Source organism: Perognathus longimembris, chromosome 28 (assembly GCF_023159225.1).
Source record: "Perognathus longimembris pacificus isolate PPM17 chromosome 28, ASM2315922v1, whole genome shotgun sequence".
In the NCBI taxonomy this organism is placed as follows: Eukaryota; Metazoa; Chordata; class Mammalia; order Rodentia; family Heteromyidae; genus Perognathus; species Perognathus longimembris.
This window is the reverse complement of record NC_063188.1, coordinates 51,772,915-51,793,854: the sequence shown is the minus strand read 5'-3', so window position 1 is coordinate 51,793,854 and position 20,940 is coordinate 51,772,915. Positions and strand designations below refer to the sequence as shown.

The 20,940-nt window shown below is 38.5% G+C and overlaps 1 protein-coding gene and 1 pseudogene across 2 annotated transcripts in view; one reads left to right on the top strand and one right to left on the bottom strand.

Moving 5' to 3' along the window:
- Positions 1-7,802: 7,802 nt before the first annotated feature.
- On the bottom strand, positions 7,803-8,458 carry LOC125343804 (annotated as a pseudogene).
- Positions 8,459-10,589: 2,131 nt separating this feature from the next.
- The window catches only part of Apool (apolipoprotein O like), a 67,241-nt gene continuing 56,890 nt past the window's right edge, over positions 10,590-20,940 (top strand). Inside the window, exon 1 of one of the 2 annotated variants that reach the window (XM_048336032.1) lies at positions 10,590-10,668. In XM_048336032.1, the coding sequence (XP_048191989.1) occupies positions 10,654-10,668 (15 nt within the window). In that variant the 5' untranslated portion in view covers positions 10,590-10,653. Of the gene's footprint in view, positions 10,773-20,940 lie in introns of both variants that reach the window. The other variant, XM_048336033.1, reaches the window with a different exon arrangement.

Sequence of the window (20,940 nt, the reverse complement as noted above, 5' to 3'; positions counted from 1 at the left end):
GCTTTCCATCTTGATGTTCCCCTTCCTTTCTGTACTACCAATAAACGTATATACAATACCCAGGGTAACAATCAGTTACAGTGTCATCAGGTCTAAAACCCTGGGGAAGAAAGACAAAAGAAAATGTTATTATTTCACATGGTATGTTGAACATAACAACAACAATGATAAATAACTTATTTCCAGAACTTGGAGTTCATTTCACTTAGCATCATCTTATGTGTTCATATGTACATAGCTATTGAGCTATTCTATTGTGATCTTCTGCTAGGACTATCCTAGATATGTACTAATTATTACCAATGGATCTGGCTCACTTAGTATGATTTGTTGGGGGCTGCCCTTCTCCCAGCCCTGGGACAATGGGAAGGAGCCCCTCCCACCTTCCGGCCTCAACCAGAAGAGAAAGCCTCCGCCCCTTGGGAGGTGAACACATGCGTGCCACCATGATGGGGTTGTCCCGCCCACAAAGGAAGTTTCGTGATGTCACCTGATGGACATGGTCCTTAGCCTATGACTGGCCATTTGGCCAGCCCCCCTTTCTTTCCCGCCATTGCCTCTATATAAATGCCTTTCCCTATTAAAGTTTTTGAGACGCATCCCACCACCGCAGTGTGTCCCTGATGCCTTCCTTTTCGCCCCCCGCTCTTGGTAACACGTGAGGGGACTGGGGGAAGGGGAGGCCTCAGCAACCTTTCCTCAACTTAGCGCAGGTCCATGGGAGTACGCCTTTGGCTTTCCGCCGGCGGAGGGCAAGGCCGAGTTCTCTTTCATAGATTTTGGGGTTCACCATTCTCCCCGTGGGATCGGGGAGAAGGGGATCGTTCAGATCCCGACAATGATTTTTTCCCAAGTCTTAATTTTTTATCACATCAGCTTTTTCTTGCTAATACATGCTCTGTCAGTATTTGGCAGTTGATCTTGTCACAAACTTGAAGTCTCATTAAAAAAATACAAACCATTGCAATAGTGATACTTACAAAACCAATTGGTGTAAACCAACCCTACAACTCATGGGGAGGAGGGAACTGGGGAGGGGGGAGATGGGAGAAAATGAGGGAGTCAGAGACAAGTTGGATAAGAAATGTACTTGCCTTACATATGAAACTGCAACCCCTCTGTACTTTACTTTGACAATAAAGAAAAAACCCAGTTTAAACAAAGGCCTTCTCCCTAATAAAATAGCCCAAATATGTTCACCTCAAAGCATTGTGCTTCTCCAAATTCCTTTGAACATTTGCTGTGAGTTTTGTGACTTTGAGATACAGAGGTCTCATATTAGGTGAAACCTCAATCACTTTTGGCTAAACACTCTAAATTCTGACTTTATTTTCTCTCATAGGGGTCAGGTGACCTTTGTAGAGTCCTTTTAATTATCTGACCATATTGAGAAAAATCTTGAATTTTTATGAAAATATAAATGATTATATTTTTTCTGTTATTGCCATTTCTGTTGCCCATATGTAAGACAAAGTACATATGAATGATTTCAGGTTTACCTGTAATTATTTCATGATCTCTTTTCAAAGGATAAAGTGTCCAGTTTTTTTCAAAGTGACATCATTGGTGAGATTTTGTCTTGGGTCATTCACTAAAAACTTAATGAGAATTTTACACAGTCTTGTCATAACTGATCTATGAGACACGGGTATTGGAGAAATCCACTTTTTAAATGTTTCCACCTTCTGTGAAAGGGTAAACTTAGTCAAGCTGTTTACTTGGAAATTGACCCTGACTTAGCAAGAGACTCAGGGCTTGAGACATAAGGTGTCGAGTGCTAAAATGAATAAAGGGAAATTTACAGATGAATATAGAATTGTATTAGGAATATGTAATACAAGATTTCCAGATTTATACCATTTAGTTCCTAGAACAGGTAAACCTCTGGTTCAAAACAAATTGAATGAAACAGACCATAAGAAGATAATGATGTAAACTTAGAAGACATTAAATCATAAAGGAAACCAGAGGAGTTTGTAAAAGCAGATTATTGGTTAGTCCCCAATCTTTTCTGTGATAATACAGAGCTATAAATTAGTGATATGCTGTACAAGCAAAACACAGAATGGGTAAATAGTCTCATTAGTAGCTCTCTAACAATTTGCTGAACACTTTCAAAAAGCCACAAGACAAACAATAAGATTTAAAATACATTGAGATATATATATATATATATAGTAATTAGGTGTTCCACTTCAGTGATTAAACTCCAAAGGAGAGAGCCTCTTAATAAAGATGCATATGAATATTAATACTGTAAACAGAAAGGTCATTGCAAAAAGGAAATATTTTGTATTACCTAAGAAACAAAGGAAAAACTGAAGGTATTTTTAAAAGGGACAATCAAATCCAAATTTTCATTTTACCCTTGGTTGGGTGTACTTCTCTGTGGCATTTCTACACATCTTGTGATGACTGTGTGCCATCTTACCATTTAGGACAGGGACTATAGTAATCTCCCTTAGAAAATATTGGTCATTTAGGGATAAATGGTATAGTTTGGTCTTTGACTAGGATCACAAAGACAATGACAACCTTCATGGAAAAGACTGGGCACATATGCTTACAACATCTGTGTATGATTACAAATATCCTCAGCTGTGACATACATCATTTGTATGCACACCATCTACCTGGGTTCACCTCTCTGTCATCTTCATGGAACTCCAGGGGCCAGAGGAACTGATGTCACTATCAAGCTCATGCTCCCCTGTGTGCCGTGAGATATATCTTTTCTCTTGAAGAGGAGCGTATGAAGGTGTGACTCATTAATTGGTAAGTATGATTAAAAAAAATCAAATGACATAGTTCTTGGAAGTTGCAGCAGTGACAATGGGCTGCTGACAGAGGCAGGTCTTTCTTCTATAGGAAAGGAACTACAAGGACTCTATTTCTTCATGAAGCGAGTTCAAAGATAAGACTTTTCAGGATCCAGAATTGAATGATCTTGCTTAAGTTGTGGTAGTGAGTAAGGACAGACAGAGTTCCCTACTGTCCTTTACTTTGTTGTTCAGTCTCCTCCAATGGAAAGAGGAAGAGATAAAGAATACCTTGATTGATCTAAAGCTTTAGATGGACCCCAAACACTAGAAATTAGATTGTCTGAAATATATGTACCTATTGAATTGGAATGTGTTAAAAAAATATATATGGATTCCCATTATGTTAGGCTTCAGCAGACCAGACCAAACCAAAATAAAGTCATTCATACTGTTCCAAAAAACAGACCATCGTTCTGAAAAACAAGAGGTTTCAATATTATGTCAATGTAATAAAGTTTCATCTACTTAAACCTTAAAAAATAAGCTAAACTAAAATTACATTCATCAATCAGTGCTTATTCTCTCATTTTTTTGTTCTCATCTTACAAAATTGTTCTACCATTATTTAGTGGGAAGTTTCTATTTTGAAGAATAGAGGCTGTCCTTATTCATGAATCTCCAACTAAATTTGGCTGTAATTTTGTCTGTTACCAACTACTTAAAAGCGACAGTTATATATGCCTTGATAACTGATGCACACATTTTTTTCTTGGACTAGTGGCATAGTTCACATTGTAGAGTGCAAGATGAGCAATCAGGACAGGCAAACATGAAGTTTTAAGTTCAATTCCTATATTGACAATAACCAAAAGAACGTTTTGTTCTTTGTGCCCCTGATCCCTTCTCTGCCCCTCTCCCTCATTCCTCTTTCCTCTTCCCTATTTCAGCCACATTAAAGAAAAAATATGACTATACTAGACCACTGCAGGAAGGATTAAAAAATGGTGTTTTATAACTTTTTCAGTAAAGATACTCAAAACTCCATCCTATCACTTGTATTGCTGGAAAGTGCCTCCAGATTCAGTTGGAGTTCACAGTTATATATGAAAACGAAAGTAACCTTATGTGGAAGGCCTTTCTGGATTGATTCAAGGTTACATTTTTGTTGTTTTTATACTTGACTTCATAGTAGAAATTTATTAACCTTATTTTTAATTTTTCCATCCATAATTGCCAAAAGAAATAAATACTTTTTAGGTGCTGAGGATGATCCCAGTCCCCCTTTCATGGTAAGTACATGTTCTGTCATTGATCTACATCTCTGATCCTAAAAAGGAATAGTCTATATCAGGGGAACTCTTCAGACAGAAGGATGTTCTAGTGGGCCACAGTCTCCTGCCTCTGGTTACCAGTGAGTAGCTCTATATTTAGCGTAGCTTTATCTGTCCTCTGATATCTAGAGCTTTTCAGATAAGCCCTGAAAACATTCAAGAGCCTTCTTGTTATATCTTTCATCCTCCACTACAAAAAAGAAGGCCTATAGCTTTATCAGACACTCAGGGTATTGGAAACAGTGTAGTCTCTAGAATTGATGGTTGTGAATGGTGGAAACTGAGACAATGGAAGACAATCACAAGGGCGTGTGTAACTACAGGAACTTCTTCGAATTCTGCTTTCTGGTATATTTTTCTTTTTCTTTTGGTCAGTCATGAGGCTTGAACTCAGAGCCTGTGAACTATGTTTCTGAGCTCTTTTCCTCAAGGCTAGCCACTTCCTATTTTCATGTTTTGTATGCCATCAAAGACTGAGAAGTTGACCAACCAAGTTTACCAACAATAAGCTATTGTATCAAATGAAAGTGATATAGTTTAAAAGCCAGCATGACCAAAGTGACATTTTCACTTTATACACAAAACCATGGTGGCTATCTCTCTGAGGGGAAACATTAGCCCCCACAGCCTCCTGAAGCAAAGTCACTGAGTCCAACAGGACTTTCAGTCCACGGTGATTCTCCTCAGTGTTTGAACTTTGGTTATGATTATGGAATGTGCTTCAAAAGAAAGGTTGTTGACTTCAGCATAAACCACAGTTGGAAACAATTATGAAAGTATTTGCTTAGGAGCATATAAAAGTATAAGCTAATGCATGGGCTTATTATTTTGCCAGACAGCCCTCTCTGAGATCCTTTCACCCTCATGAAACCTCAAGAAGCTAAATCATTGCAGAGGTTCAAAGGGGTGGTATAACAGCCCACATTTTTAGATTAATAGACAACACAGTTGCAAATTACCCAAGGGTTATATGTGATGTTCTAACTGAATGGTCAGCACAAAGGATCTCTAATGGAAGCTCGAAATTTTTTTAATGTAACCTCACTGACCAACAAAAGGAAATTTGGCTGCTGTACTAATCGATATCGAGGAGTAAACTTCATTAAAATTTGCTGAGAGTGGCTCTGTTATATGCCTCATTTGTCACCAACATGAACGAACCTAATAAAATTGTAAAGATGTGGCATGGACAAGAATGACATGGACAAGAATCCAAACCCTAGAACCTTTTGGAACTCCTCCAAATGGTTTCATACAAATACCCTGTGCCTTAGGTTTTAAGTATGTTTTGCTCATGGTTTGCATATTCGCAAGATATATTTCAGCTTTTCTTTGCTGGAGAGCTAGAATTCGAATTGTAGCTCCAATTTAATTGATTTTCTTCTCCTAGGCTGAAAATTTCATTCTCTCTCTCTAGTGATCCATTTTATTCCTACTGTTGTTAAAGAAATTTTCTAACCCCATGCTACTTACCTAGAGACATACTGGTTGTATCACACCCACTTGTCAGAAAAGATAGAAAAATAGAATTTTGAAAATCAAAATAGCAAAATTCTCATGGTTTATGATAGTGTCATTGGCCTCAGTAATAATAGTGATATCAATTCCTTCTAAGGAGCATCAGTTTTCTTCCTATGATTTAGTTACTATCTAGTCCATAAACCTTAGACTACAGCCTCACATCCTAAGCTCCACAATATAGCTGCAAGCACACATGGCCAAGTATTATAAAGGATTCCAGCAAAAAACTCAGAAATAACACACAGATAAAAGCAGCTTTTTGTCAATATCTTCATAAATACACCCTGTATAGCCTAACATTGAAAAACCTAGTTAAGTATCTGGTGGAGATAGGCGCTAAGGATAGTCCTCAAATTCTGGTGGTAAGGAAATTATCAGATAAGATATGGCAGCAAAATCAAAGAATCAAACTTTTATCTGAAGCACACATTAAGGTTATTGAAAATTACTACATAGATCAACGAGATACGATACTTAAGCAATGAACTTAAGTTATAGGAATTGTCTTTATAAATATTACCTATTAATCACAGAAAAGTCACTCTTCATTTAGAAAGTTCAAGATTGACAATTAGTATATTTAGTTATGGAAACAGAGTCATGAATCCATTATTCATATGAATAGTATTTTGCAAATATATGTAATAGATGATTGAAATTTTTTTACCTTCACAAATTTCATTATTATTTTATTCAACTGAGTCAGGATCCAGAAGCATATTTCTTTTATCATCAACTGTATTTGTAAATAAGGTGGTAAATTCATTTTGGTTCAAAGAGTCTCATTCATATAACAAAAGCTTATTGGTGCTTCCTAAGTATTTTTTTTTCCTATTTGTACACTGGTTCTTTACATCAGTTCCCAGAAATTGGTTTGCCTTTTGCTTTCTATGTCTTAATAGGGTCAGTTGGAGTATATTGTGTTTTTCTAGGAATTGTCTATATCACCTAAATTTTCTGTTTACTTTATTATAGGGTCAGTTGGAGTATATTGTGTTTTTCTAGGAATTGTCAATATCACCTAAATTTTCTGTTTACTTTATTGTATATTGTCAGAGTAAGATCTCTGGATTTTCCATTCTCTGAGTATCAATAATTAATTTCTTATTTTTTAGTCTTACTTTCTATTAGTTTTTTTTGCCAGTCCTGGGTTTTGGGACTCAGGTCCTGAGCACTGTCTCTTAACTCTTTTTGCTCAAGGTTAGCACTCTTCCTCTTGAGCCACAGTGCCACTTCTGAATTTTTCTGTTTATGTAGTGTTGAGAAATCGAATCTAGGGCTTCATGCATGCTAGGCAGGCACTCTATGCTAAGCCACATTCCCAGCCTTAGTGTTTTTTTTTTTTTGTTGAGTTTTTCAAAGAACTGGGATTTTGATTTGTAAATATAAAGTACTCTTTCCCTGGTCTTTACACATAAATTTAAACTTTAAATATTCTACTTCTTTCCTTGCACGTTCTGTGTTTTGGCTTACTTTGTTACTTCTCTTGATTGGTTCAAGCATTAAATTCACTTATATTCAATGAATATAACCATGTCTACATATCTACAAAAACCGATTTTTGTATTTCTATTTTATACAATGTAATTTTGCTTATGACCTAAGATTTGATCAATATTTGTGAAACTTCCATGTGCCTTAATCAGATATATTACCTATCATAAAGATGTATTGTTACTAATATATACATATATATACATATATAAAGTCTTCTTTTGGAGTTTAATGTATTTTAATAGCAAACTTACAGAAGATAGACAACATTAAAAACATGTACTTGCATGTAGGACAACTCAGAAAAGTAGAGTGAATAGATAGAATCTACCATACGGTAAAAATGCTACACAAACACCATTCAGTTGCCATCAATAAGAAATTTACTTATTAAAATATCCAAATTCTGGCATTATGCAGAAAAATTTAACATGTTTATTTACAATTGTTATAAAGTTGAACTGCTAAAACTTGTTCACTAAACATTTTGACTTGCAGTACTGCTTCATATCCCCACAATTATATTAAAAATTCACACACAAATGAAAATGGAAAAACTGCCAATATCTCATTTCTGTCCCCTATTTTTCCACTGGCAATCATATACTTGGGTACTTTTTGACCACATGGGAAAAAACAATCTAATAATCAGAACTACTGATAACAAAAAAAAAAAAGAACCGGGGCGGGGGGCAATTCTGAGAATGAAATGCTTCCCATCTTAGTGGCTTCTTATGCACGTTCTCCATGTATGTGGTGTGCTAGCTGGATATCTTTTGGGATAATCGTTACACCTTGGGCATGGATAGCACACAGATTGGGATCTTCAAAAAGGCAAACCATGGGCTGGGGATATGGCCTAGTGGCAAGAGTGCCTGCCACACGAGGCCCTAGGTTCGATTCCCCAGCACCACATATACAGAAAACGGCCAGAAGCGGCGCTGTGGCTCAAGTGGCAGAGTGCTAGCCTTGAGCGGGAAGAAGCCAGGGACAGTGCTCAGGCCCTGAGTCCAAGGCCCAGGACTGGCCAAAAAAAAAAAAAAAAAGGCAAACCATATCTGCCTCATTTGCCTCCTGCAAAGCACAAATAGCTGCGCTCTGGAAGCGCAGATATGTTTTGAAGTACTGAGCAATTTCTCTCATCAGATCCTGGAAAGGGAGCTTGCGAATCAGAAATTCAGCGGACTTCTGGTAGCGTCTAATTTCAGGAAGCGGCTCAATGGAACGTTGAGATTTCTCCGTCCCGCCAGTAGAGGGCGCACTCTTTTAAGCGAGCGGCTGTGTTGCCAGTTGTTCCCTGGATACTTCACCACCTGTGGATTTGGTGACATTAGGCTTGGAATGAGCCATGATACAGAGATGCCTTACCCTTCTCCTTCGAACAAGAGGCTGCACTGGCGTCGGAGAGCAGCAGTGGCATGGTGGCTGTGAACACAGTTGTATACATAAAAACTTCGTTATTTTGTGATATTAATTCTCTATGCTGAACCACAATTACCACAAAATACCAACAAGGACCACCCCATCTTTATTATCTCTGTTTCTGAGGGTCATGAGGCTTAGCTGGCTTTTCAGCTTAAGGTCTCACAAGACATCAGTCAAAAAGTCAAGGGTATGGGAATATGGCCTAGTGGTAGAGTGCTTGTCTCGCATACATTAAGCCCTGGGTTTGATTCCTCACAACCACATCTATTCAAAAAGCCAGAAGTGGCACCATGTCTCAAGTGGTAGAGTGCTGGCCTTTAGCAAAAAGAAGCCAGGGATAGTGCTCAGGCCCCTGAGTTCAAGCCCCAGGACTGGCATGCATGCATGCATGCATGCATGCATGCATAAATAAATAAATAAATAAAATCAGTCGAATTGTCTTCTCATCTAGAGTCTCCACTGTAATACAGGAACTAGCTTCAGGAGCAAATTTGTTTTCTTGGGAGAACTAACTTCCTTGTGTTTGTGGTTGTAGGACTCAGAAATATAATTTCAAGGCCTTGGGTGTAATTTTTAGCACCACAACAACATGTAATGTGTCATAAAGTAGAGGAACCACCCCTTTTTAATGATTGTTAGACCCCTTTATTGGGGATTTAAAAATTATAATGAAAACTTCTTCAAAATAAAGGTGAAAAACAGCTAGATATGCAGCTCAGCCTTTGAAGCCCAGCATGCAGAAGGCCCTAGGTTTGATATCCAGCAGTGCACAAAGAAGGAACATTTTCAAAGGGTATCTTAGTGGTAGAGAACTTGGTTAGCATGACGAAATCTTAGATTAACCTCTAAAAGTTAAGTTATTACATAAATAGGCATCATCTAGACCAGAAGAGAAATGCTCCATTATGCTTCACTTAATCTGTGTTGTGTAGGAGCAAAGCCAAATAGGGACAAAAGAGAGAAGGAAGGCAAAGTATGAAGTAAATTTGTTCTAAGAAGATAACAATAAAAAACTATTTTTATTCCTATACTTTGTATAAGAAAAATCTTTAATTTTAGTTTAAAATATAAAATTAGTTTCTTAAAGAGAAATTTTCATTGAGGGTTATCAGAAAAAAAATTGGAAACCCCCAGGAATAGACTGGGAAAATGCGCAATTAAAAAAAAAGAAGCTTTAAATTCTTGATTGAAGATCGGATTACTGACAGAAATTGTGGAGGTCATTTACTAGGCAGTGATTATGTAAAGAAGTCAATATTGTCATTTTTGTGTATTTGTTCTGGTCCTGGGTCTTGGATTGAGGGCCTCGACCTTGTCTCTGAGCCTTTTCACTCTAGGTTGACAACCATTTGAGTCACAGCTTTTATTCCGTTTTTTTTTTGGGGGGGGGGTGGTGGTTAACTAGAGATAAGCATCTTACAGACTTTTGCCCAGGTTGGCTTTGAACCACAGTCCTCAGATCCCAGCTTCCTGAGTAAGTAGGATTACAAGAGGTGAGTCACTAGTACCCTGCTAATATCTCAACTTTTTAAGCATGAAAACTTAAAAAAAATAAGTGATTAAAGAAAAAATAAGGTTCTTTGACATTGGCAGAACAAAAGTGAGCAACATGTGAATGTCTTCAACATTTATGCCATGCACTGGATCAAATAATCACAAAGTTTCACTCAGATATTTTTACTGTCAAAGAGTTGGTGCTTAGTGATAACAGTTTTTAAATGAGTACACTTGCTCATGTATGACAGAGTAACATGCTTTGCTTGTGAGTACTGTATACAGAGTATTAAGGCCGCTAAACCTGTGTATTGAGTTCTAATCTACACAAATTGTTGTATATGACCCAAGCAAAACTAATGAAAAGTTTTTCACTCAAAGAAACAAGTATCAATTGGAGCGCCGAGAATATTCTGCAAGTTGCAAGCATTTTTTTTTAATCACCAACTAGGGGAGTCAACCACAGGAACACAGAATCTGGTGCAGGAGAACTACAGCAGAAGCAGGCAGAGGGCGGAGAGAGGGCGGAGTCAATAGGGCTGAGGCGTAATGGGGCGGGGCTTGAAGAAACTGTTTCGTCCCTCTTCGCTCTCCGTCTAAAAACTTGGGACTTGAGAGTCATAGACATGGCGGCCTTTAGGGTAAGTGGAAACAAACTTTTGTGTGTGCGCGCGCGCGAGTGTCAGTGCCGATAACATTCCAGTAATGAAAGAGAAGGGATTCTTAAGTTCTGAATGGAGCCCTCACTAAGTAGTGTGGCGTTGCGATCGTGGCCGAATAGGTATCTTTAACATCTGAAGCCTCTCCTCTGGAGTTTTCTCAGCCGGAGCCACAGCTCTCTCCTTGGCCTTCTGCGGTGGATTGTTTAAACAGGAGCCAGGTGCAAACCCAAACTGCCGGGTGGCAATGACCAGCCCCATCAGGAACTGCTTCTAGGAAGAGGAAAGAATCCTTGGCTTTTTTCTCTGTGAGCAGGGAGTGGCCTCGTGACTCTTGTCAGAGGACTGTTCAGAACTTTATTGGGGATGAAACTGACCTGGAGAGAGATGTCACCAAATCTGTCTAGATGGCGGGCTCATTTGTACTGTGCTTAGTCCACTAACCTGTTTCGCTTTCTCTCTGTCTCTCTCTCTGTCTCTCTGTCTCTGTCTCTCTATCTCTGTCTCTGTCTGTCTGTCTGTCTGTCTCTCTCTCTCTGTGAGTGTGTTTTAAAAAGGTGCTTTTACTTGGGAATGAATCAGGGTGCAGGAGGGAAATCAGCGAACAGTTGGTTTCACTATCTGGTTTAAAAACGCTTTGACGAAGTACCTTTTTAAGTGTAACATCTTTTGCTAGGCTTAAAGGAGATCTACATTTGAATAAGTTCAGCTAAGTTGATTTTAAGTCACCTCAGTAGCCGTCTTCATTCGCCATTCTCATTTAACTTTTGCAGTTCTTGGAACTCATACATTATTTAAATTATCGAAAATCCTCCGAATTGTATTTCACTTCCGGTTGCCTCTTCTATAAACACCCCCCCACCCTGCCCATATACGTCCATTAAAACACAAATCCTCTGTTTAAGTAGAGGTGAATCCTCTATTTGAAAAGTGTTTATCAGTACTTCTTTATCTGTATTCTAGGGTTCTGGTATACTCCTGTGTCTAGGAAAACTTCACCACGCTTGGCTTTCTCAGCTTCATATCATGTCACACAGAGTGCTTCCCTCAGTACTAAACTTCTTGCTTCCTGGCTTTCCCAGCTTCATCTCATGTCACACAGATTCTCCCCTCAGTACTAAACTACTTGCTTCCTTTCTCCTTGAATTTTTAATGTCCTTTCTGCAGGTTTTTAAGTGCCTTTACCCAGGATCTACTTATAGTTCCTTCATCTAACATACGTATATACACTCTCCCCATTTGGTAAGCACAAAATGCTCTTTCTGGGGGAAGCTTTACCAGCCAACCAATCTAATTTAAATAACTATGCCCTCAGAGAACCTATCCCATAATATTTCCTACACAGCAAATAATGCAATATTGTCTTTTCAACCATCCTTAATTATAACCTTTACAACAATAATTGTTTTTTGTTTTAACATAATGTTTGTATATTTAATTCCTTGCACAAGTGTAACTAATATTAAATATTCAGTAAGTTCCACATGATTAAATAAATGCCAGGCAATGACAATAAAAGAGACTAAATTAAGCAGTGGAGATACAACACATAATACAAACTACAATTATTCCAATTAAGAAAGTGCATTACCTTAGTGTAACTTACAGCAGGGGCTTAAGGGACAAAGTGGTCACATTCAGTTTGAAGGCAATACAGAAAGGTTTTGGTAGAGGAAATGCAGTGACTGACAGAATGGTCAGTTGTTAAGAGCAAATCATGTGTTATCAGTAAAGTCTAGAATTGGACTATTTGTGAGTGCAGGTGTGTGTTTTACACCTCCAGTTTATGAATTTTCTCTTTCTTTTTTCATTTGTAGCTGGTGTGTGTGTATGTGTGTGTGTGTGTGTGTGTGTGTGTGTGTGTGCATGCGTTGCTTCCTGGGACATGAACGGGTGCCCTGAGCCTTGTCTCTTAGATTGTTTGCTCAAGGATAGCACTCTATAGCTTAAGCTACACCTACACTTCCAACTTCTTGTTGGTTAATTGGAGATAAGAGTTTCACAGACTTTCCTGCCTTGGGTAGCTTTGAACTATGATACTGAGATCTCAGATTCCTGAATAGCCAGGACTACATGGGTGAGACACCAAGCACCCTGCTATGAGTATAACTTTTCAATGGGTTCAATATCACTTTTTCATATATGCCTACATTGTACTTCAATCATATTCACTGTCTTGTTCCCCTTTTTATTTTCTTTCTACTAATTTGTCCCCTGACATTGTAGTCCCCTGTTTACATATTCATATTTTTATTTTAAAATCTACATTCTATATATGAGAGAAAATATGAGAAAATTTTCTTTTTGAGTCTGGCTTACTCAATGTGATGGAATATAATATGACTTGACCATTAAGAAGTGCTTACAATAGTCAGGTACTATGCTAAAGCACTTTATATTGCTTTTGTGTGTGTGTATGTGCTGGTCCTGAGGGCCTAGTTGATGTCCCTGAGGTGTTTGTTTTTTGGTGTTTGTTTGTTTTGCCTAAGGATAGTGCTCTACCACTTGAGCCACAGATCCACTTCCAACGCTTTGGTGAAAAATTGGAGATAAATTTCTCATGGACTTTGCTGCCCAGGCTACATTTGAATTTTGATTTTCAGATCTCACCCTCCTGAGTAGCTCCATGAGCCACTGGTGCCTGGCTATATGTAAGTTCTTTGTTTTTTTTTGGCCAGTTCTGGGGCTTGGACTCAGGGCCTGAGCACTGTCCCTGGCTGCTTCTTGCTCAAGGCTAGCACTCTGCCACTTGAGCCACAGCGCCACTTCTGGCCATTTTCTGTATATGTGGTGCTGGGGAATCGAACCCAGGGCCTCAAGTATACGAGGCAAGCACTCTTGCCACTAGGCCATATCCCCAGCCCCTATATGTAAGTTCTTGATGTATTCTCAACAACTTTATATTGCAGATGTTATTGTTTCACAAACAAAAATTGGGGTTTAAAGTAATCAAATAAATTGCCCCAAGTCATAATGTCTGAAATAAGATGAAGTAGTGTTGTAGAGCTCCCAGACTGGAAGAAGTTAAGGAAGGATAAGATACAGAGAACTGGCATGCATTTAGAACTTGCTTTACATATAATATTTTCACTTTAGTTTTCTTGATGGCCTCAAGTCACAGATGAAAAATTGAGGCAAAGAAAAAGTGATTGTTCTTGGTCAAACAGCTGCCCATGAAATAGTTTGGCTAAAATGCAGGTATAATTACTTCTTTTATTTTTTTGCCATCCCTTATGATTGAACTCAGGGCCTGGATGGTATCCCTAAACTTCTTTTGCTCAAGGCTAGCACACTAGCATACTTACCAGTTGAGCCACAGCACCACTTCTGCCCTTTTCTGTTTATGTGGTACTGAGGAATTGAACCCAGGGCTTCATGCATGCTAGGCAAGCACTCTACCATGGAGCCACATTCCCAGAGCAGGTATAATTACTTCTAAAGTACTACTCCTTTCTTCCTGTGGAACAGAGGTGTATTGGAAATGTCTAGTGATGAAAAGAAGGGAAGAAATCTTGAGGTGGGAATTGTGCATTTCAAAAAAGATATATTAAAAAAAATTGGGTTAAGCAAGCTTGGAGGCAAGGGAGCATGTATGCCAAGAGCTAGTATAGAGGAAAAGAAAATTAGTAATACTAACCAGAGTGATTTTGCTCTCTAGCAGTTACTAGGATCTGGATATATCACTGAGCATTTTATGTAGGTTTTCTCACTTACGTCGCATAGTGGATCTGTGAATAGTTATTGTCACTAAGCTCACCTTTTTATAGCTAAGGAAACCAAATCCTAGAAAGGTTGTGTGACTTGCCCAAAGCCACATAGTTCTAATTGGTAGAGATGGATCTGAAATCATATGGTCTGAATGCAGAACGTGAACCATATTTCATAAAGAGGTGGTAAAATCAAGAAGATTTGCTTTGAAAAAAGAAGACACATTTGCCTGGCACCTGTGGCTCATGCCTGTAATCTTAGCTACTCAGGAGTCTGAGATCTGATGATCAGAGTTTGAAGCAAGCCTAGGTAGGAAAATGCATTTTAACCACCAAAAATCTGTAAATGGAGCTGTGGCTCAAATAGTAAAGCACTAGATTTGAGCAAAAAAGCTTAGTGATAATGCCTAGGCCCCGCGTTCAAGCCCAGGACTGGAACAATAAAAAGACCCTTGAAGTACACAGCCAATGCCTAGAAAGTAGAGAAGATATAGGAATTTTGAAGAACAGAGAAGGGAAATTGTGGAAACTGAAATTGGATGTCTGTGTTGTGCTTAAAGAGAGGAGGAAAATGTAGAAAGTGCCTTTTGGGGTTTCAGAGTGGAAAATACTTAGGAAGGGCATTGAAGGTGTTCAGTAAGGCATCAGTAGACATTGAATAAAATAACTAATAAGTGAGGGTTCAGTTGGTGCTATCTGTGCTGCTATAACTTTTTCTTGTACTGCTCACAGAGAGGTGTGGTGAAGGAGACAGTTGGAGATGCCGAGATACTGAATGTCAGCAAGGTGGAACTATTAGATAATATAGGGAATTTATCTAAATAGTGGTAGAGACTGGATAAGATGATAATAAGAAAAGAAGGGTAGAAGTGATGACCTAGGAGACTGATGAATGTAGGGTGACAAAGAAGAGCGTTTCAATTAAGTTCAAGAGATGAAATAGTATCCAATTGTTACTTGGTGTGTGTATGTGTATGTGTATGCACATGCATGTGCCTGTGCATGCATGTGTTAGTTCTTAGGCTTGAATTCAGGGCCTGTACACTGTATCTGAGCATTGTTTACTCAAGGCTAGTACTCTACCACACTCCACTTCTGGCTTCTGGATGGTTAATTGGAAATAAGGGTTTCATGGATAAGAGTTTCATGCCTTGGGCTGGCTTTGAACCAAGATCCTCAGGTCTTAGCATCTTTAATAGCTAATATTACAGGTCTGAAATATTCAGTCTTCAGGAAATTCCCCACCATCTCTAATGTTTGAGATGAAATAGTTTATAATGACTGTAAGGGAAGGTGCCTACATTACAAATGGCTAAGGTTCATGGAGGACTTGGGGATTAAGAAATACTACATCCGAGTACCCTGGATATTGTCTATATGGGTAATAGAACTGGGGAAGGGAGAGGGAATACCAGAATCGAGAGACAAAGAACAAAAAGACAAACCATTCAAAAAGCAACACTTAGAAACCATTTGGTGTAAACCAACTGCAAAACTCTTGGGGGGAGAGGGGAGGGGGAGGGGGGAATGAGGGAGGAGGTAACAAGTAAAACAAAATATGTACTCACTGCCTTTCATATGAATCTGTAACCCCTCTGTATCACACTTTGACAATAAAGAAAAAATATCGAAGAAAAGAGCATCTATGAGACTTAAAGTATTAAAGGAATAATCTGTGTTCATATTTTTAGCCCCAAAGTTGAATTGAAAAAATGGAAGTTCTTGAAAGTTGGTAGATAACTGTGAAAATAGCTCATGTGTTTTGAAAGGTGAGCACTTGTTGAACAGCATTTGTTGAACTTGTGAAACACTGCTGTAGAATTTGTTTTGAAGAGCAAGAGTAGTGTTGATCTGTTGTAACTTTTTGAAGCAAGGGAAATTGGTATAAGACTGGCTTGCACTGAAAAACATTGGAAGCCAGGCACTAATATCTCATGCCTGTTAACCCCCCAGAAAAGTTACTGAGACAGTTGTGTCCAGTAATCCAGTAAAAAGCCATAAGTGGAGGTTTGGCTTAAGTGGTAGAGTGCCAGCCTTGAGCAAAAAAGACAAGTGAGAGTGTGAGGCCCTGAGTTCAAGCCCCAGTACTGGCACATAAAAATAAAAATGAGATAAATAAAAGAAATGGGAAGAATTTAGTAGTATTAAACAAAAGTCACATTTTATTAGTACCAGAAATGAGGATGAATTTGAAGAAATTTTGGGTCCCGAAGACCATTTTTCAATAGAAAAAAGGACTTCACTGGTGTCTATGGCTGCTGGGTTCTCCCTGCTCTCCTTTTTCCCTAGGGGAAGACATTTTACCCAAAGGAATCCCTCTTGGCTGACACACAGTTATTGTGACACTGTGATCAGGGTACATATGGTTGCTACTATGGCTTAACTATTGGTGTCAATGCTGACAACTCATTTGGAACTTAATCTAGTGTGTTAGTATTAAGGGATAGAACCTTGCTAGAAGGCATTAAGTCATGAGGGCTGTTAATGGGATTAGTGTCCTTGTAAAAAAAAAGATTGGAAAAACTGTCTTCGCCCCAATGGCTTTGTAAGGACACCAGAAGAAGATACAGTCTTTGAAGTGAAATACAAGCTTTCACCAGACATGGAATCTGCTGGTGTTTGGATCTTGGACTACCCAGCACCAGAACTCTGAGCATTAATAAATAAATAATATATTTGTTTTTATATATAACTCAGCCTTAAGGTATTTTGTTACAGTATCATAAATGAACTAAAACAGGTGAAGGGATATTGGGCCCTGTGGCAGGTGATTTGTGACAGAGGGATTTGGAGCAGCTGCCCCAGTAAGTGGGAACAGGGAACAGGCATACTTTCTATGGCAGTGACACCAATGACAAAGGTGTGTTTTTGTAGAGCATCTACATATTGTAGGGTCAGATCTCTGGAGCCTTAGCTCCCTAAGAGATATGAAGTTGGACCGAATCCAGCAATGACAAGGCCCAGCAGAGGCATGGGCACTGAGGCAGGGAACAGTGGTACTACAGCTCCAAGGATAGCCATTTGTAGCCACAACTCAAGTCCCAGTGAACTATACACAACAGTGGTATTACAATAGCAGTGGTTACTTAAGCCCTAGAATAACAGATCTAGAGCAGCAGCAACATGTTCCAGTGATGCTCCCAGTGATGGTGAGTCATAGCCCTAGCTCAAGACTCAAAAGCTAGAAATAGAGTTGTGGCATTGTGGCCTCAGCATTTTATATATATATATATATATATATATATATATATATGCCCTGATTCATGACCTGGAGATGTGGTACAAAACATCAAACAATTCTCCATGCACAAAAATACCTTCCTAAGAGGTAAGGAATCTAAGTTTGCAGCCCCGGGATGTAGCAGAGATTTAAGAAAAAAACTACTGAAGAAGTACTGAAGAAGTTGAAAGGGCAGGTGTGTACATTATCCACATCCCCATTCCTTCAACCGAAACCAGTAAAGCAGAGAGAGAAACACCTCATATGTGCTATGTCCTTCAAAGATCCATGGGCTAAAGGCTTGGTTGCCACTTTTTTGTGCTAATGAAAAAATGGTAGAACCTTTAGGAGGTAGAGCCTATTTTTTAATAAATTTATATATCGTCAGAGTAATGCACAGAAAGGTTACAGTTTCATACATAAGGTAGTGCCTATTTCAAGGGAATGCCCTTGAAAGTGATATTGGGCCACTAGTGAGTCTTTCCCTTTACTTCTTGGCTGCTATGAGGTAAACAGGCTTCTTTCTCAATGTGCTTCCCAAGAGGCTATGGATTGAGACCTGGAAACTATGAGCATTGCCAGCTGGGCAAGAAGCCTAGGCCCTGTCTGAAAACATTTAAAACAAGAAAGTCTGGGGTATGGCTAAAGCAGTAGAACACCTTTCTACTAAGCATCAGGCCCTGTACCACCATATGGAAAAAAGAGAACAGCATTAATACATTGTATACACACCTATTCAGGACCCAGGAAGTGTGGCAATGCCCTTTCATGGTGATCCTCGTGATTCTAGGTTGACAAAACAGGGGTAGTATGATCCTACTAATGGCCACTCATGATTCAGGAACAAGAAATGTGATTAATTGGAGGCTGGGAATGTGGCTTAGTGGTAGAGTGCTTTCCTAGCATGCATGAAGCCCTGGGTTTGATTCCTCAGTACCACATAAACCGAAAAAGCTGGGAGTGGCACTGTGGCTCAAGTGGTAGAGTGCTATCCTTGAGCAAAAGAAACTCAGGGACAGTGCCTGAGTTGAAGCCCCAGGACTGGCAAAAAGAGAAGAAAAGAAAAGAAAAACAGAAGAAAATAAATGTGATTGTAGGAAAGCACCAGCCAGTTATGTAGAAACTGAAGTAATACCTCCACAATCCTTTGTCCTGACTTTTCACTAGTGTAGTTTTCCTCCCTCACATGTTGGGACATGCCAAAAGTTTGCCATTGCAGCCACTCATACATGTAGCAACAGCAGCACCAAGTGCTGACAAAAGCAAGGGGATGAAGAAGCTATGGCTTCAGCGACCTCTGCCACAGGCAGAATGGCAGGCAGATGAGGCCTTGGGCTTCTTCTTTACCTGAAACATATCCCACTCAGGAAAGCCACTCCCTGTGATTGCTTCTGGGTGGGGTTGGGCAGCATTGACAAGTGTTATTATGTGCTGCCCTCTTTTAGTATTTCAGAGGGCTTGTTTATTTTTTATTTTGATTACTTTTAGTAAATATTTAAATTGGTCATTTTGAAATCCACCCCACCCAACTTATGACTAAAACTAGAATAGACCCTATAAAACTTTTAAACTTATTATTTTAACTGGTATATAAAAATATAAAGGTTATGGCTAGTCATGTGTTAATTCAATGCTGTACATGTAGATATCATGTAATGGTGAAGACTGTACCTCTGTCTCCTCACCCATTTGTCATTTTATAATAAAAATTTCAACATCCCCTTTCTTGCATTTTGAAATACAAATTGTCCTTTTTATTCACCCTACAGAGCTTCTTATTCCTGTCTGACTTAAGACCCAGGCCTCTCTCCTCTCCCCAGCCTCTGGTAACTGATATTCTGTGGTCAACTTCTGTCAGGTCACCTTGTTCAATTCCATGTGAATACCATCATGGGGTGTTTCTTTCTATGTTTGACCTTATTTATCATAGTGACTTTCAACTCCATGTTGTCAGAGGATTTCACTTTTCTGAGTAAATGGTATTCAATCACACACACACACATACACACATTCCATTACATATGCATGTGTTTATATGATATTTTATCACATATACATATATTACAGAATTATGTATTGTGAGTTCATTTCTTTAATAACTTGAAAAATGTACTAGTTCTTTTGGACCTGTGTGTTCTTTGATGAGAAATTTGCTGTATTCACATGCTTTACTGTATAGATAAGGTTTTCCATTCACTGCTTTCAGTATCTTTATTGTTCTTTCTACTGAGTCACTTACTTTCAAAATATTATTTGAAAAGTTTGGTTTTAAAATGATTCTTGCTAGCAACTTGAACCTGTATTTCCTACTGATATTTTGCACAGCAGAATAAATATTTAAGAAAATAATGGAACAATTTCCTTAAAAAAGTAATACAATAGGTTACATCCCCAATCTAAAAAGCACAGAGAACCCCTACCTAGGATAAATACCACACATGCCTTTCCCCCAGGTCTTATACCTTTATGCACATCAGGGTTAAAACTGATGAAAAGAGAAAAATCTAGAAAACGTCCACAGAAAGATATACATTACAAGAATGGGGGAAACAATAGGAATTACAAGGTGCTTCATAGAAACTGAAGCTGCAGTTAGTGTATCTGAAGGGGACTATTCTTTGTAATTGTAATGTGACTCAATTCTGAAGTTATACTTCCTGCTTTTCTTTTTTCCTTGCTTTTATTATTTTACAGTGTTTGAGAATGAAACCACATTCTTGCACATGGTAGGCAAGTGTTGTACCAGTATATCACATCTTCAACCTTCTTACTTGCTTTTCTTTTGAATAACTGAGGTATCTTATTGGTTAAAAATAATAACAACCGGGGCTGGGAATATGGCCTACTGGTAGAGTGATTGCCTCATATACATGAAGCCCTGGGTTTGATTCCTCTGCACCACACATATAGAAAAAGCCTGAAGAGGGGAGAAAAAAGAAGGAAGGAAAACGAGATGAACAAAATTAGATTGTGGGCAGAACCTAAGGGAATCTAGTTAGCTCACTTATTGTTCAGTTGAAAATCTCAGGCTGATGTGTATATATTTACTAGCCCATATTTTATCTGCATTTCATCTGGCAACAAGAAATCTAAATGCACAGGAAAGTATTGATCTCTTAGGGACCCACTATATATTTAGTAAGTTTTAGGATATATGCACATCAGTGTTTTAAACTACTTGGTAGGCATTTCACTGATGTTTAAAGAAAGTAGCAGGTTTGAGTATAATCACCAAAATAATCTAATGAGACAAATACTCCTTTTCTTCCCTAAAGAAAAATAATAAAATATATAATATGTGTGCATTCATCAAATAGGAAATTTTAT